At 38.5% G+C, this 17853-nt stretch overlaps 1 protein-coding gene across 1 annotated transcript in view; it reads left to right on the forward strand.

The window, feature by feature from the left end:
* sema3bl (sema domain, immunoglobulin domain (Ig), short basic domain, secreted, (semaphorin) 3bl) overlaps positions 1-17853 on the forward strand; it is a 65451-nt gene that overhangs the window by 31841 nt on the left and 15757 nt on the right. The window contains exons 4-5 of the mRNA XM_015014966.1: positions 5053-5172; positions 15691-15781. Coding sequence (XP_014870452.1) covers positions 5053-5172; positions 15691-15781 — 211 coding nt within the window. The remainder of the gene's footprint in view (positions 1-5052; positions 5173-15690; positions 15782-17853) is intronic.

Below are 17853 nucleotides of genomic sequence, written 5' to 3' on the forward strand. Positions count from 1 at the left end.
AAACCTCACAGCTGCCACAATCATTAATCACTGCTGAAACAAATAAATACCAGGCAGAGTGAAGGCATTTGGTGACTTCAGCTAAACTTGTTCTGCCTTGTTCTTGCTGTTCCATTTCTTTCCATTTCATTGATTTGCATGTTGCTCTTGGAAGCTGACTGCAAATGAGTTGGGCACATATTCCTTTCCCTAGCGGATAAAATTAGATATGTAATGCAGTGTAGTACCTACCCAAAATTTAATATTGCAATGTTTATAAGCCATGACATTTAATTAAAAAAATAGAGAAAGTCTGCTATTGTTTATACATAATTAAATCTTTTAGTTAAAACACTATTGTTGTCTGTAATCCAACCATTTCTATGGTAAAGCTTCATTACAGAGGAGCTGCTACATTGTGTTCCCTCTGTGGGTGATGTGTGGTAGAAAAATCTCTCATGGGTAAATACCTCTTAACAAGAACCTTGCGTTCTGCATGGATTTTGCATGTTTCCCACATGCATGTATGTGTTCTCTCTCCAGCCACTCCATCTTCTTCCCACAGTCCAGAAATCTGAATGTTAAGATCTGGTGACGGCTGTGGTAATAAACTGTTTATGTGTGTGTGTGTGTGTGTGTGTGTGTGTGTGTGTGTGTGTTTGTTTGTGCCTCAATGAATCAGTTGTACACAGCTGGTCAAGTCAGTGCAATATTTCTTCAGATCCAAAAATGCAGAAAAATTCATAATAGTCGATTTGTGTTGCCAACAGTAGTTATCCTGGTCATTGAGCGAATCCGTTAGCAAAGCCCAGTGGTTACCCTTGTTCCAAATACATGCTGTGTGAGGTCCTTACTGTTGTATGAGTCAAATTATAGTCAGGCCTTTCATAAGGAGAGGCGGACCATGGTAATGACTTTTGAGAAATGTCCTCCAGGTAGTTTTATATAGTACATTTAGATATGTACACATATTCTAAAGTCTGTTTGTTTACAAACTAATGCTGAAAAACTGGTCTGTGGTCTTTGCAGGAGCTTTTCACATTGTTTCTCTCTTTAGAGTTGTTAGAAAACAAGATTGTAGAAATCATTGTAAATAAAACTCTTTAGGCTGCTCAGTTGAGTTTTTCTTTACTAAAATTACTATTTGTTTGGTAACATAATAGGAGTAGTTATGAGTGTTGGGGAAAAATGATCTCATTCCATTTTGAAAGACTTTCCAGTCCTCTCTAAAAATGCATCATTTCAGATGCATTTCCAGCTGTAGAAACCAAACAACTGGATGGTCTAGTTCATCCAGCTATGTTGCCGTCCAGGTCTTATTCACACATGCATAACATTTATGTATTTGTTTTTATGTTTCTTGTTAGCATTACAGCATCAGTCTCGCTTTTTATTCCATGTTGTTTTCACTCTAGTCCACTCTGTATGTCCAAAATTGCCTCTCACTGACTTGTTGACTATTCATAAAGGAACACTTTTTCCTCATGGCGGTGATTAAAAAATGTCAGCATTCTTCCTGTTGTATTGACATTTTGATAATGAGCACAGCGTTGTTGCTTGCAAAACTGTTTTGCCAATGATAATAAAAAAACAAGTTTGCTCAGAATGAGAGATTTGCTCGGTGCAATCGGCTTAAACCTCTTATTAATAAGCACTAAATGATCAACTGAATTAATCTGTATTGTGTTACAACTAGGACTGAACTCAACAGTTTTTAATTTGGATCTGAATCGAACTATATGATTGGACTCTATGTAGCTAAGTGTTGAACTTAAACTCATTTGCCTTCAAATTACTTTTGTGGGAATTGTTGGTATTAAACGAGTAAACTGAATTAAACTAAATGATTAAAATATTGCTTATTTATAACGGTTTTACATAAATATGCTGAAAACGTTCTAAACTTTGGTAAATGATGGGACGAAATGTGACCAAAGATGCACATTTCAGATGTTGTATTGAATGTTATATCATTAAATTACAGCCTAGTTAACCAGCTATGCAGTTTCAGTGGCTGCTTTTGGTGTATTTTCTACAGCATCTTGTTCTTTCTTTGGAGGTTTGTAAAAAAAAAAAAAAGTTAACATCGTGTCTATTGAGCTGGAGTTCAGCGTGGATCAACCTCTAACCTTCTTCATAGCTTCCACAAAGTCTTTAAAGACATGCAGCCTGATTGTCAATGTGCTGTCATGTATGCAAAATGAATCTTGGTCTAGTTTATTTTTTTCTTCAGTACTGTAACACTGTTTGTAAGATCACTGGATTAGTCAAACTTCCACAAAATGACTGAATGTGGCAGACAGTCGGGTTTCGTCAGCAATGAGGTTGCCATGCAACTTCACTACACACTGACTCTTTGCCTACTCTATGCTATCCAAAACAATTAAGCTCACTATTGCTTCACTGCAGTATTTTTTTTTTTTATCTAGATCTCCACACAGCACTGTGAACTCATGGATCTACATTCCTACCAGAGCAAGATGAGATTTCAATTAAAAAAAAAAAAAAAAAAAAAAAGTACAGGAATTGTTTTACTGGTTTTAGACATCAGGGGATGAACTTTTACTGTGTTCACATGTAACTGAACTTTAGAGTGATTGATGGAAACACATTTTCTTCTTGTTTCATGCTGTAAATTGCAAAGCCCCAGGGAAACCTACTTGACAATATGATATTACTCGTATTTACTTATATTAATGATTGAAATGGCAAAAAAGGAATAAAACAATGTTTTGGATATAAAATTGTTCATGTCAGAACTATTATTCATGCCAATGTGGTTTTTGTGGGCAACATATAAAAAATGTAGCATGTATTTCTGTGCAGGAATATTTGTGGTCACCCAAATCTTTCCTAATAATCAGAGTTAAATACAAGGAACATTGCTGGCCTTTGTCTTCTCCAGATATTTATGCTGTAATTTTCAATTCTGGCCAGAAGAGCTGAGAGCTGAGTGTGTTAGAAATCAAACCGCTTCATTTTTTGCTGAACCAACCTTCCTCTGCTGCCACTTCTTCTCTGAAAGACCACACAGAATTGTAATACCCCAAATCCCTGAGTGGAAGGCTGGAGACATATTTCAGCTTTTCAACATTTCATTCCCCTTTTTGGTCTCCAAGGCACCTAAGATTTCTAAGACAACTTTCTTGCTGAACGTGAGGCAGATTTACGCATGTTGAGTCCACTCAGCTCAGCAGGATTTTGTGCATCCTGTTGCAAAACGCAGACAAAGAGGAATCCAATGTTTTCTATGTTGGTTGGCACACTACCAGTGCCAAAGCTTTTTTGACAAACAAACACTCAACCTAAGATAAACTGCTTATTGTGCATTTTTAAATATGTGGTTGCATTACTAACTCTAAGCAGCAATTTCCACATGTGCTAGAGAAATGTTCCTGAAGATTTCCAAATCAACAAGTCAAATGAAGAATCTCAAAAGTCTCCTTTGCATTTTTTGAGGTTGTCTATGATTGGCCAAACTGTGTTTGACGTTACTGGTTCACCTTTCAGAGAAGTCACTGAAATGAGAGGCTTCTATGTGATTTGTTTTCAGATACGAGCAAATTATGCGGATTTTGTCCTGTGATGTCTGAAGTACATGTGTCACTTGATTGATGAAAGTTGTTTCTCAAATCAAAGCAACACGAATTACGTCATGCAGACAGTGTTGCTAAAGCACTGAAGGAAATAAGAGCTTAACAACAGCTTTAGGAGAACATAAATAAACAATTAAAAAAAACAGAAAAACACAAATATTCTTAGATATAGTCCTTGATATTTGCCAATAATACTTTTCTTGTTGCATATATAAATTTTACATTTACCTAGGCTGTTTTACTCAGTCTCTCCCGTCAGCTTTGCTGGTAGCAACACATAATTTATCACCAAAATATTTAAAATTAGTTGAAAGCCACAGTCAAAATGGATCACTTTTTATCCAAAGGAAAAGTAAAAAAAAAAAAAAAGAAAAGCTAAATGAAATAGTAGTACTTTTGTACATAATTACATTAAAAATGGAATAAACTAAACTGGTAACCAGTTATGTTTCACAGTGAACTTTTAAACATGGAAATAAATCTGTTTTTACTCAAATTATTTTTAGTATAGAGAAGACGAGTTCATTGTGTTTACTATTTAAACTTATTTTGATTATGAATATTTTGGACCGCATGCATGAAGCGCATACTTGAGCAGTTGTGATTGATTAATCTTCAAGAAATGACTATTTCGTCTTGGTAGAAAACAATCTTTGGTCAGCTGCTGCTTTTGTAGCTCCTCCATATTCATGTAGAAATATCATGATACTTATATCCTTAGACATAAAGCCTTTTGGTTCTGTTTTTCTGTGTCACTGATTTTTTTTTTTTTATCTGAGCCTTTCTGTCACCTTGTTTTTAGCTGTTTCAGTAAAATATTAACTTCTGCATCTTTCATGATTTAGCCTTCTGTCATTTTCTATGCTTAATGTGGCATTTTTGCTTTTCTAAAAACCTTTACAGGGAACTAAAATATTCTGCAAGCTGCACTGATTGTTTTTATAAGTCATATTTTATGAGAAAAGTATGGACATATTTATGCTTGCATACAGGCATCCATTCTGTTTCTGACGTTCTTTTGATATTTTCATAGCTTTTTCTGCCAGTCATGGCTGCCGTCCAAAATTCAATCCAAAATATGAGTAGTTGGAAAACTTTTAGATGTTATCAGATGACATTCTTCTTGGCCTTCACTGCAAACATATGCGATCAATAAGCCTCATTAAAAAAAATCATTTAGGCCATGGAAATCAGCTTATCTGCATTTTGACAACAGTCACTGTGATTTGATTTATTCTTTGGTTCTCCCTTTATTCGCCCAGATGTGTTTGTGTGCACAACAAAGCGCTCTTTCATCATGCTTTTGGGCAGACGTTTCCTGTTGACATACCATAAACATGTAGCCTACTTTTTTATATGTTGCGAGCACTTAAGGGCTTTCTGCACTCCGACGCTTTAATGACAGGCTCATGTCAGAGATGTAAAAAAAACAAAAAAAACCCCAGCTTTAATTAGTCTGTGTGGATTTGTTTTGCAGACGGAGTGTGCCAACTTTGTTCGCCTCCTGCAGCCGTACAATCGCACTCACCTATTGGCCTGTGGTACCGGTGCATTCCAGCCCATGTGTGCCTTTATCTATGTGGGCCACAGAGGAGAGGTAAGTGGAGGAGTGAAGGAACGATGTGCATCTGTTCTTTGTCTGGATGGATATAAGCAAACAACTTTGCACACACATGGAGCAACTAATAAAAGGGCTTTTGAGGAAGCATGTGACCTAAACAAAAACTCATGTTTAGGTGAATGTATGCTGAGCTGCACTACATCACATTATCCAAATGAACTTTAAATGTTAATTTCAATAGAGAAGATAAAAACACCAACATTTCCAATAAGATGGTAATTATAGTATTTTGGGACAAACTATGGAGCTTTTAAAATGTTTCTGCACTAAAAGGTCAAATATTTGCTTCCTTTTTGATTATTTACACACTTTTCACAGTGCAGGTTCTTTGAGGAACAATACCTGTTATTGAGGAACAATACATACAATACATACAAGGTACGACAAGATTGGACAGCTAAGAGTGAAAATTATAGATTGACTTTTTTTGGTTTGTTTCTTTCTTACATTTTTGAAGGAAAATCTGTGTTGTAATCTGGAGAGAAGTGTAGAGTAAAGATCACCTCAGAATCTGATAGACTTAATTAACTTTGGCAAATATCCTTAACTCAAAGATGCATCAACAAAAGCATTTATATAAAATACTTGTAGCTTTATTTTTTTTCTCACTTCAGTTGAATGGGAGATGTGTCACATTAGAGGCAGAAAAAGTAGTTTTTTTTTCATGGCACCATATTTTTATATGATAGAGGGAGTACATTGTAACAACAGGTAATTTTATAGACATGTAGAAATATTTCATTAAAACTAAACTGTACCAAAACCACATCTCAAAATTCAAAAATGGACAGAATCTGGAGGACCTTTGCAGGAACAGACGAGGTCTTCCTGGATACAATGCATACATACAATGGGTTTCCTGTAGTACTAAAAAGGATGTGACAGGTTTTTTTTTTCTTTCTTTCTTTTTTTTGCTATGCATAAAGTATTTATAGAACGATTTTGGTGGTGCAAACTGGGGACACTTGGAAGTGGGAAAGGGAGAATAAGCATGACACAGCATGAAATGTTGATCAGAGAATTTGAGGCTAGATCGGTTGCTCCATATAGCCCAAAGTTGCAACATCAACAAAATTATTGTTACACTCCTGGCACCACAGCTGCAATGTGCATTGTGCTAGTGCGCTGGTTGCTGGTGACTAAAGAAAGTTGTGATGTTTTATGTGCTCTTTGGATGCAAAACTATCTGCTATTGTATGTGGTGGTGAGTAAGAAAGAGTACAACAAATATTACGTGCATATACGTAAACGTACGTGCGTGTACATGTAGGTTAAACCCTAAACTTTAAGGTTTAAGGTTTAATATCATTTCATTTTCAGTGTCTCATAACAACAGGCTTCAGAATCGTAAGCCTCTTTTGTTGATGGTCGAAAGACGCCTACAAATATATGCAAAGTTGACAAAGAATTAATGAAACCTGAATGCAAAATTTTAGTCTTTTTCTTTGACTGGGAAATATTTCAACTGAAAATTACCCATCTTAATGGCAGCAGCTGAGTGGTGCATATGAGATGATGTCTTACTCTTGGAAACTCTAGGTTAGTATAGCAGAGTCAAGTACAAAGTTGCATTTTGTGTTGGATCAAGTAATGGAATAGAAATATAATGAAAGGCGAAGGATTTCCAAGTGAGACATTTGGACAGTCTGAAGAATTACTGGGTGGCACTGAAGTGCTTCTGTTAGGGAAACGTTCTTGAAAGAAGTGTGTTTTGCTTCCAGTTTCCAAAAGGAAAAAAGAAAATAAACTGAGACAGGCTGGGGGTCTGGGTACAAATCACTGGGGTCTCAACAGGCAGCTCTGGCATGAGTTTTGTTTAAGGGCGACTCGGCCACAGCACAACCCTCTCTATACATCTTTTTAACTGCGCCGGCTGTCCCTCCTCGTATCCACTAGGCTCACAGTCAAAGCCATATAAAGGACAAGAACCTATGAATGAAGCCATTAAAGCGATCCTGCATTATTTTGTTGTTTCAAGGCAGTTTTTCATGGTTTTCACTCCTGCTACAACCCAGCAGGAGGGGGTCAAAATCTGGATTCAGACAAGGGCTGTCTGACATTGGTAGAGCTGTCCAAGGGAAACGAGTGCAGCGGCAGAATGCCAACCATTAGCAAACGAATGCATTGATTTGTTAGCATATATAAAGGAAACCGAGTGCGGTGAAACATTATTTTTTCCTTAAGTATTCAGTTAGTCATCCATGTGTGTGTTCCCTTTCTAGTACAGTTTTCCTTTTCACTTCCAATCTGTCATTTTCATTGTGGTTTCTACTTTGTGGATTTCAAGGAATAGTCAAAGAAAAGACAACAAAACAACAAATCAGCAGAATCCCTGTAAGACCGGGAGGGCTTTCATTTAAAGGTTGGCTACATGTTCAGAAGCTTTCCAGTTTTAAACATTTTGTCAAAATTTGCATCACAGTTTGATGGAAACATGAGTGAAAGCTTCCACGTTTTAAAAATGTATAGCCTTGTTTAGTTATACAGGGAATGAAAGACACATAACAAGTAATCATTGTCATGTATTCCTTTGTTTCCTTTGTTTGTTTTAATTCTTACTACAGTTGATGTACATATGATGCAGAGTTTTAACAAGTTCTTTCCATTTTTGCAGCTCTGTCCATCAGAGTGCATAAAATGAGTCGAATCTCACACCCCTTCAACTGGGCTAGCTGTCTCTCTCTCCTGCTTGTGTGTGTGTGTGTGTGTGTGCGTGTGTGTATGTGTGCTTTAGCCACTCCAACAGTAAGTCTAGTCCTCTCAGGTAGTCGATGCTGTCAGTGTGCGGTACTTTATTTATCTAGAGGAAATTATGAGGCAGTCTTTTGCTCACACACGTGTGTAATTATCCATAAAAGCATTAAAAAAATAATAAAATGGCCAATAAGGATATAAAAACTCATCAAAGATAATAGGAAAAAAAAATCAAGAAGTGAATTTTCCCACTTCCCACCGTTCCTCCAGGAGAGCATTGTGGAGTCTAATGGCCAGTGGCATAAATACATTCCTGAACCTCTTAGTTGAACAGCCCACTGGCAGGAATCTGAGAGGAACTCCTCTACTGGGAGAAAAAATGTTCAAGAGGTGGGCGGTAATTTCCTGAACTATCTTCAACTCCTCTTTTCCACCACCGTCTCAAAAGACTCCAGGCTCATACCAACCACAGAGCCAGCTCTCCTGATGAGACGGTCCAGCCTCTGAGTGTCCCCCTTTCCTCACCACTGGATGCAAAAGTCCACTTGAAATGATTGACTGATGAAACATGCACAGTAGCCTAGAGCTCACATGAGAAAAGGCAAGTCTGCTCTCAAAACACATGTGGCTCTGCCCTCTCCTGTGTATCTTGTCTGTATTTGCTAACCAGTTCAACTTTTTGTCCAGATGTTCACACAGGTACTTGTATGTGCTGAGCACTTCTGCATCCTTACCATCTATTGAAATGGGATGTAATGAGGGCGTTGCCCTCTGAAAGCTTAGTAACAGCTCCTTTGTTTTGGTAATTTTGAGCTGAGATCTATTCTTCATGCACCACTCCATAAACCCCTTCACCAGTCTACCCCCCCCCTCCTAACCCTAACTTGCAATATTATCTGAGAATTTCTTCCATGAAATATGTATTAGAGTTGTAGTTGAAATCAGTGGTGTACAAAGTAAAGGGTAGGGGTTAAAAGCACCGTGCCGTTTGACAGAAGAGCACCAAAGGTAACGTGTCCATTTATTGAACCAATCGTTTACTGGCGAACACACAGCTGCCTGTTTGTGTGACCTCTCCCAGGAAATGAGTCTCCAAGGCACTCCGACTGGACACTGGGTGGGATGACCTTTAACCTAGGAGGCGTTTCATCTCTGTTAGGGGCAGATGTACCCATTTACTTTCTAATGCTCTCACATCAGCCCACTGGTCTTGTTGCAATGTTGTCTAATGCCACAAAATTTCACATAAAAATCTATAAAACTGTGTGAGAACTGTGGATTTTATCCATTTGAAAGCAGCTGGTGAAGTGAAGAACAAGGCTTTTCTTCACAAGTCAAAATCTATTAGTATTGCAGACTTTGTTGTTGATATTCCGTATTAGCTAATCCCCATAGTATTTTTATGGGATAAAAACAAAAGAGTGTGTTTGACAGCATTCTAGTCCATTAAACACTAAACACAACCTCATGATGGACAAGACTGATATCTGGCTACAGAGAACAGGAATTTCAAATCCATGGAAAGTTTTTTTTTTTGTAATGGTTGTGTAATGAGACTGAATTAAAATCTTAATTTTATTTTATTTTTTTAAATGGCGTTATTTACAAAAAGTCTTAGTAAAACCAACATATTAATTAATCCTGATCATATGGTATTCATCTGTGAGTCTGCTTTCCTCTGGGAATCGTAACCACAACCTGACACTTACAGATGCACATAGGCTAGCGTCCCCACGGTGAGCAACACGACTGCCTGAGGAGAGTCCCAGACGTACAAATAAACCTCCGTCGTACAGCGACGACATGAGGAGGACAAGACCACACGCACATACACAAACAGCCGGTCAAACGAAACAAATGGCACCAAACTGAGCACATAAATACGCAGAGATGGCGACAGAAACATACACAAACATGATGAAAGACATGGACGCCGAAACGCAAATAAAAAGAAATGAGCTGCGTGTTAAACCCCACAAGGAAGAACAAAGAAGAGTTACATTTTTGCAACAAACAATAGCTGTCAAGAGTTAGGAAATATACTGTAAATGTTTGCATACTCAGAATTCCTGAAATTGAAGCTCAGTGTTTCCTTGTTACAAACTCTTTCTCAGCTCAAATTCTGAAGGGAAAAATGCAAGCAACATCTCTAAAAGTTGTTTCTAACATTGTTAAAGTCGGTTAAAGAGTAATGTAAATTGAAGCCTTGATGGCTGCAGCGAGGAAAATCCCACCATGCAGCGTCTACTCTACTGCACCACAACAATCTCTTATTTTTTTCTCTGATCCTAAACTGAAACCTGGATGGGTTGTCCTCCCTTTAATGTTTTGCTGTAGCTGCTTCTGGATTTGGTCTTCAATATTTGTGGCGCTGATCTTTGTTTGATTGAGTTTAATGTCTAAAGGTGAAAGCCACCACAAGAGTCAGTCCAAGAGTTTGTCTACATTCATTCTTTAGTGAATGGTTTATTTTTAGTGGTAAAAAAGAAACCATTGGGGTCTGTGTTGATGGACTTTGTGGCTGCCCCCATTGTTCTTGGATGTTGCGCCTGGTAAATTTGTGCTTTAGTGAGACTTCATCTTATCAAAAATATCTCAAGTTTGTTCAAGTCTTGCTTTGAAATGGTTCAGGGATCAAATCTGTTATGGATAAAAAATATCAAAGTTCAGAAGAGGTGCATCTTTATCCTAACGGAAACGTTTAGATTTTTCCAAATTCATATTTATACAGCCATGTTATTCTCTGCACCTCATTGTTTCTACACCCTTTTGCCCTTTTTTGTCACAGTGTCATAAACACACTGAGCAGAAGTGGAACGCCACATCTTTTCGGTGCACATAGAGACTTGTTCAGATGGGCCATATTGGGTTCAGGTCTGTAGTGGTTGAGTCTTCATAGGCCAGTCGAAGCAAGAACAAAAGATGATCTGACTCTGGAGTAATTTAACCCAGGGGACTTTGTAGTGGCACAAAGTTGAGTAAATGAACAGATGAGAAGCTGCTGTGGGGGACTAAGGGAGTAAAGCAGAGAGGGAATGAATGGAGAGGGTAAACCTGGAAAGAGAGAAAATCAGCAGAACTTAGCATCAGAATTAGCATAAATGGCTGCACAACAAACCAGGATTCACTGAGCTGAATTCAAAGTCCAGCAGATTGCGATAGTCAAACTTCTCCTGGGAGGTTTTCTCTCTTTTAGCACTCAAACATCTGGGCTGCATGCACATGTGTGAACAGAGTCCTGGTGGACCTTAATGGACAGACATGAATCGACGGATCAGCAGAGTGGAGAGCGGCGTCTGAATTTGACTTTAGCAGAGAGTTAACGTAACTAAAAAGTGTTAGATTTGGATGGCTAGAAGATATTTTGTAAGGTAGAGATTAGGGAATGAGGAGCAAAACAGAGGTTTTACTTAAAATGAAACTAATGCAGCTTTCTGGATTATGAGTGGCAAAGCACGATATAAGTTCAGTCCATTTACCATTTACTGTCTGCTGTGACTTTTCTCAGTTTTACTGTGGGGTTCTGCAGTATTGTGTTGTATTATGCTTGGCAGAACCAAGTATAAAGAGCTCTGAATGTTTCCTTCTCTGTATCACAGAACTTGTGTGTATTTGTTTTGACAGAGTGTGGCCCGAGTGACTCTGACACACTAATGAGCCGCTCGATTCCCATGGAACATGACGAGAAAACACGTTCAGACACAGACATTCACACGCAGCGACGCTTAGAAAACTTGACTCTTGCTCATCTGGGATGAGCTAATGAGCAGTGTAAAAACATACAAAAGAGCAAGACACAGCCAACACACACACACGTGCACTTGTACACGCTTACAAGGAGAAAACCAGATGGGAAGACGAGATATTTTTTCCATAATAATAATTAAAAAAAATATTTGAATCCTCAATAAAGAACCAGAATTACTAATAAGATTATGATGACAAAATACAAACCTTTTCTTGATTTTTTTTTTCACTAATAATGCATTTTGTGTGGATTTTATTTAAAAGACTAAAGAAGTAACGCATAATTGTGAAATGAAAAGTTTAATGGTTTTCAAATGTTCTTCCAATAAAAATCTAAAAAGTGTGGTGAAAATTTGCATTCAGTCTTCCTGAGCTAATATTTTTGCAGAACCTGCTTTCGTTGCAAAACGGCTTTAAATCATCCTGCTTTACTAGCAATTTTGGAGCTCAGATTCGTACGTGGATTTAGGTCTGGACCTGGACGCTTCTGCAAGGCGCTGCAAGTCCAGAGATTAATCAGTGTGAGTTTGTGTTTCAGCGATGTGTGTGCTTGTGGGCTCTGCATATTCACTTCACTACCTGTAAAACTCGTTCAAACCTCTTGACGAGCACTTAAAAAGCTATACATGTCTCAAATAAAAATAAAAAAAAGTTAAACATCCTGAGACTGCCAGGAAATGTTCCTGCGCCGGACCACTTTGACTCGTTCATGTTCCTCAACACGTACTGCTGTGCTGCACGAGTGTGCATGCGTGTGCATGCGTGTGTGTGTGTGTGTGCATGCGTGTGTGTGTGTGTGTGTGTGTGTGTGTGTGTGTGTAGGTGTGTGTGTGTGTGTGTGTTGCTGCACGTCTAAAACTAAATGGGTTTTGCGCGTATTGTTCGCCGATTCTGACAGGCGGTTTTTTTTTAAGCAGCTGACTTCAATGTCATCATCTCCCCTGTGATCCCTGCTCAGCGAAGGACTCGCCCACCGTGCAACAATGCTCTATTGTTTATGAGAGGAACATGGACTCAGAAACGGAGTTCACGGCCAGGGCACTTTAATTTGTCACATGGGTTTGTATCAAAGTCAGAGTTTTATAGTTGCTCCTGTCACCATCCATTCCTACTTTTCTCCTGGAAGCAGGCTGCGTTTGATCGCACCGAGACGTTTCTGGTACAGACGGCCTGGTGCTCAGGTGGCATTGAAGTGGAGGAAGAAAGACTGGAGACAAAAGGGCTTTTATCCAAAGCGACCCTTTCTTGACCTAAAAAGTCACACAGTCTGAGGATGTGGACTGAGTTCATTAAGTCACTTTGAACCACCAGTGAGTTAAGTCAAAAAGACCCCGTCTCCCCCCCCTCACCACTTCAGCATTTTATTAAGTTTTTTTTTTTTTTTCCGCAGTCAGAACAAAAGATGTGGGCAGATTTATTTGCACTCAAAGACTAGTACAGATCCTGTTCAGGATAAAGAGTAAGTGTTGGTCCTAATGAGGTGTAATGGGAAGGTGACGCCGGACAGACACGAACACACTGGACTTTGCACCTGTCCCTGTTGCGGATGCATTCATTGAGGTTTCCCTTTCTGCCCCTTTCATCGTGCGCTGATTTGCTGAGCTTTGTGCCACATAATTCACCGCAGTGGGCAGCATGAGTTACGGCTCTGAAATTAAAAACCCTGTTGAGGTTTTGCATCTGTTAGCTGCTGTGAGGTGGGGCCATCGGGATGCAGGAAGGAGCATTTTTGCAAAATGTTGCATCTGAATTTATTTGGAATACCAGGATACAATGTTTTAACCATGTATAAAAACAAAAGGATAAATTAATAAAACACAAACAGCCAACACTCCCCCAGGTCTTTCTGTTTTGTTCTGCTTTTATTAATAAACTTAAGCTTTTGTTGCTAGCATCTGCCTAAATTTTCCAAGCATTGCTTAAGGAGGCACTGATGGATCATGCAAATCAATGAATAACAAGCTTCTGGTATTAGTACCACTAGTTATTTCACCACTTTTCTTGGTAGAAATGGTAGAGCTCTTAAAAGTTCTTTAACTTATGAAAAGAAATAAAGTCTCTATACTAAAATACCATTGTATTGTTTATTAATTTATGTTTTTACTTTTAGCAAAAGTGTATAAATGTTCAACAGAGTTCAGATCTATGCTATTCCGTAATGTTGGCCTTTTTTAAAGTAGTTTTAATGTTTGTTTGGGATCAGTTCCTTGTTCGAAAGCCCAGCTGGAGCCAAGTTTCAGACATCTCACTTAACTGTAAAAGGAAATAAAACTTGTTCCTTGGAAAAAATCCAGGAATGATCAAAATGCTGCTGCTGCCAAGCTTCTCGTGCTGAAACACCAGTGTCACAACCCACATGTGACTGAAAAACATTTCCCACAGAGAGAGAAAGATCGCCCTTTCCACAGACTTTCAAGTATGACTGTCATTTGTAGCTGCCCATGTGGAAAAGACAGTTTTTCTGATCAGACAATATAAACATTGAGCTAATTGGCCACAATGACAAGATAAACTTCAAACCTAAGACACAACTGTCAAATATTGTGGTGACAATATCGTGCTGAGGATGTTTTGATGCTACAGCTGGTGACGCACACAAAGTGGGCAGAAAATAATTAGGGCGGGGTTCCTTCAAATTGTTCAACTTGACACAAATCAACAGATTGTTCAAGCTTGGACACCACAACATCCGTGTGAAAATGCATGGTCTGTGGTTTAAAATTGCTTTTTGCCTGTAAAACCAATGAATTTAAGTGAGATCTGCCTTTTCTGCCAATCTCTGTTGGTCCAGAACCACGTTAATGTCTTCTGGTGATGACCCTAACCCAAATATAAGGTTAATGTATTTGGTATGTGAAGTAAAGTGGACTCAATTAACCTTTTTTTATGATCTGGGCCGAATTGTGTTTCTTAAATACTTTTCCGGAACAGGTAGTCAGCTTCATGCTTATTTGGCCCGTGTTGTAACAAGAAACAAGTGGTAAACTACCAGCTGTTAAGGTCTGTTTTTGTACGACTCTGTGGTAATTTGATCCGCTTTTTGGTGGACTGCTTTTATTATTTCTAAAAGAAAAATGTTTTTGTCAATTTGCTCAATTTTAGGATCTCACCTAAAGAAGTTCATTTTCCTTGTGCACATTTTGAAAGGCCAGATTTAAAATGTGTCTTTAGATATTTTATTTCAAAATGTACATTCTATATTTGTTGAAAACTACTCTACATGATTGACAATGGAATATTTTCTGTTGTAAACAAAAACTAATTAGTTACCTTGCCAGCATAGCATAGCAGAAACTGACGATTTTGCCTCATTGTCTGTTTTTCGGTCTGCAGGAATAGATTTTACCAGCGTTAAAACGTAACAATGAAATCTGCAACTGTCAACAAATGTGTTACTGTTGCTAAAGTTCAAAATTTAACAGCAGATTTCATTTGATTGCAGTATTTTCTTTTATTACCCAGCTGGCTCCTCTGCAGCCAGGTCTCCCAGGACTGATCTGCACTGGGAACTGAGTGGGAAATTTGTCTGAACTCTGGCAGCTCCGCTAATCCTAAATTTCCTCTTATCTCAGACGGCCCCTTCGTTCTCAGACAGGCGAGAGTTCGATGAAAGGACGAGTAAACGTGAAAAACTGTGTGAAACTGCAAAACGTCCCAGTTGGACGAAACTGAACGTTGAGACAATGACGAAGAATCTCTCCTCCCCCGCAATAAAATTACAGTAACGTCTTAAAAATAAAAAATAAATATATGTTTTGTCTGCTTTGTACCTGCTGAACTTTTGCTTCACAAGATAATCAGTTTCAGGTGGTGCAACGGGCTGACCTTGTTTGTAGATGGTCAATAAAAAAAAGGATTTTCCACTTGGAAGAGCTGGTGAGGAATATATGATTCAGTTAATATTTCAACTCTGTAATCTGACTCTTGTGAAGCAAATCTATATTTCTCATGCGTTTCTGGAGCTGTGATAAATATCAGCTTGATAGAGTTCTCCTCGGGGCCCACCTGCTGGACTTAATTTACACATTTGTAACTGTGCCTTTTCTTCCCCAGCACGTGTTCACCACGAACCCAGTGAATGTGGAGAGCGGACGAGGAAAGGTTCCACACGACCCCAGCTTTCCCTTTACAAGCACCTTCAGCGGTATGTCACAGTTCACTTTTCATATGTGTTTATCACTTTAATATTTTGTTTGTGGAACTAATAGTGGAATGTTAACGGTGTGTGTGTGTGTGTGTGTGTGTGTGTGTGTGTGTGTAGACCATATGGGGTATAATATTTGACTCTGGTTTATTGAGATGCAAACTGATGCAACCGTAACTGTGAGTCCAGTCCAGTCTGTTATAAATAAATAACTCTTGTTCATATTTCAGCACATAAATAGTCTGAACTAAGCTTACAGTCTTCTAAAAGGCAGCCTTTAATAACAGACAGATGATGATATAATTGGTCAGCATGTTGACTTGACGTAACTTTTGCAGTCTGGCCCTGACCTGATGATCTGCACCTGTTCTCTTTACTCAAGCTAGCTGTACTTTAGTTTGGATCTGTTCTCATTCACATTATTTCCATGATGTAGCTGTTGGAAAGCAAACAGGGTTTCGGGATTTAGACATGTGACATTGATACGTTTTCCACTGCAGCAACCGCTAAGTTCAAGTTCAACTCAAAAATACTTTATTGACCCCAAAGGGAAATTAAATACGCAACATGAATGGCATTCAAACAGCAGAACACGCTGCTTGAATAGTGTTTAAGTGGTGTGTCAGGTGACATCTGTCTGGAGATGTCACCTGACACAATCTTCACTCAACTGAACTAAAGATCCTCGTATTTCAGCCTGTTTGTTTGCAAACCTTCACTCCTTCTCTTGCTAGTGAACAGCAGGAACTATTGCAGACTAAATCATTTAGACTTAAAACCTCTTTTTATATAGTTTCACATTTAAAGGAAAGTGGATGGTGCTATAGGTAAGCTTAATGTGAGTGGTTAGGCAAATAGTTGATTTCTATCATCCTGCAACAAAACTAGGTTTTGTATATGCTGCATTGCGTTGCATACTGAACTCAGAATGGCTCTGGAATGGCAACTTTTTGACTTTATTAGGCATCATATTAAGTTCTTCCTGTGTCGGAAACCAGAAAACGCAACTTCCAAGTACAAGTCATTTGCACCATTATATCCTGCATTTGTCATATCTCTAAATGGCTACCTGTAAGATTTGTTCCATATAAGGACAGAAATGTACACCTCCAATAAAACTATTTTGTGTTGCAGGTGCTTTGTCATATCAACAAGACAAAACCTTATTAAAAGCAAACCTTTCTTGGCTTTAACATGTGGTGAAACGTCCACATTTTGAAAATATCCCCGCTAGAATAAACAATTCTGGGTGTTTCTCTTGAAATGTCATTAAGTATTTATTGCACCTTGTGAAGGAACATTGATTTATGCCAGTGACAGATGATCCTGGGATCTTTTTAGGGTGGAGGCCTGCATAGTGTGTGTGTGTGTGTGTAGGTGTGCGTGCGTGTGTGTGTGTGTGCGTGTGTGTCTGCATACATCTGCACAGCTGGGTGATTCCAGCATCAGAAATCATCCAGCAGTGCTTTGTGTTTGGCAGGAGAATGTTAAAGCCAGAGCCAAATATTTGGCAGTTTAGACCCCAGATATCATGTACAGTGGCCACATGGGCACACAAATTTTCAAGCTCACTGCAGAAATAGTGGGAGATTTAAAGCGGGAACATTTGATAATGTGAACTATAAATGCAGGGTGAAGACGGTGATGTGTTCAGATTACTCAAAAAGGGACGCAGTGGATTTTTTATTTTTTTTCCCCTCCTAGCAAAGTTGTGTCCAATAAAATTAATTTCTTGTTCCATATTTCTTATCTCGGAAAATTGATTTCTTTAAGATTTTCAACAATTACAATCAGTGCCACTAATAACTAAAATTGCTTGCATTGCTTCAAAGTACAATTCTTTCAACTATTTATCTTTCTCTGATAACGTAGCTAAACTGCGCTAAACTCATTTGTATCAGTTATCAGCTGATACATTTCTTGATCCTTCCTCAAAAGAAACAATGTTGTATGTTCAGCACTAATTAGTTTGTCTATCTTTCCATATTTGCTCATGAGATAACATCACAGAACAAAGCTATGTGAAGACATTGTATTTGTCTCTGCGATTTTAAGAAGAATGGGTGTGTTTG

This window comes from Poecilia latipinna, unplaced genomic scaffold, assembly GCF_001443285.1.
Source record: "Poecilia latipinna isolate Pla-1442-1.1 unplaced genomic scaffold, P_latipinna-1.0 Scaffold1868, whole genome shotgun sequence".
Classification (NCBI taxonomy): domain Eukaryota; kingdom Metazoa; phylum Chordata; class Actinopteri; order Cyprinodontiformes; family Poeciliidae; genus Poecilia; species Poecilia latipinna.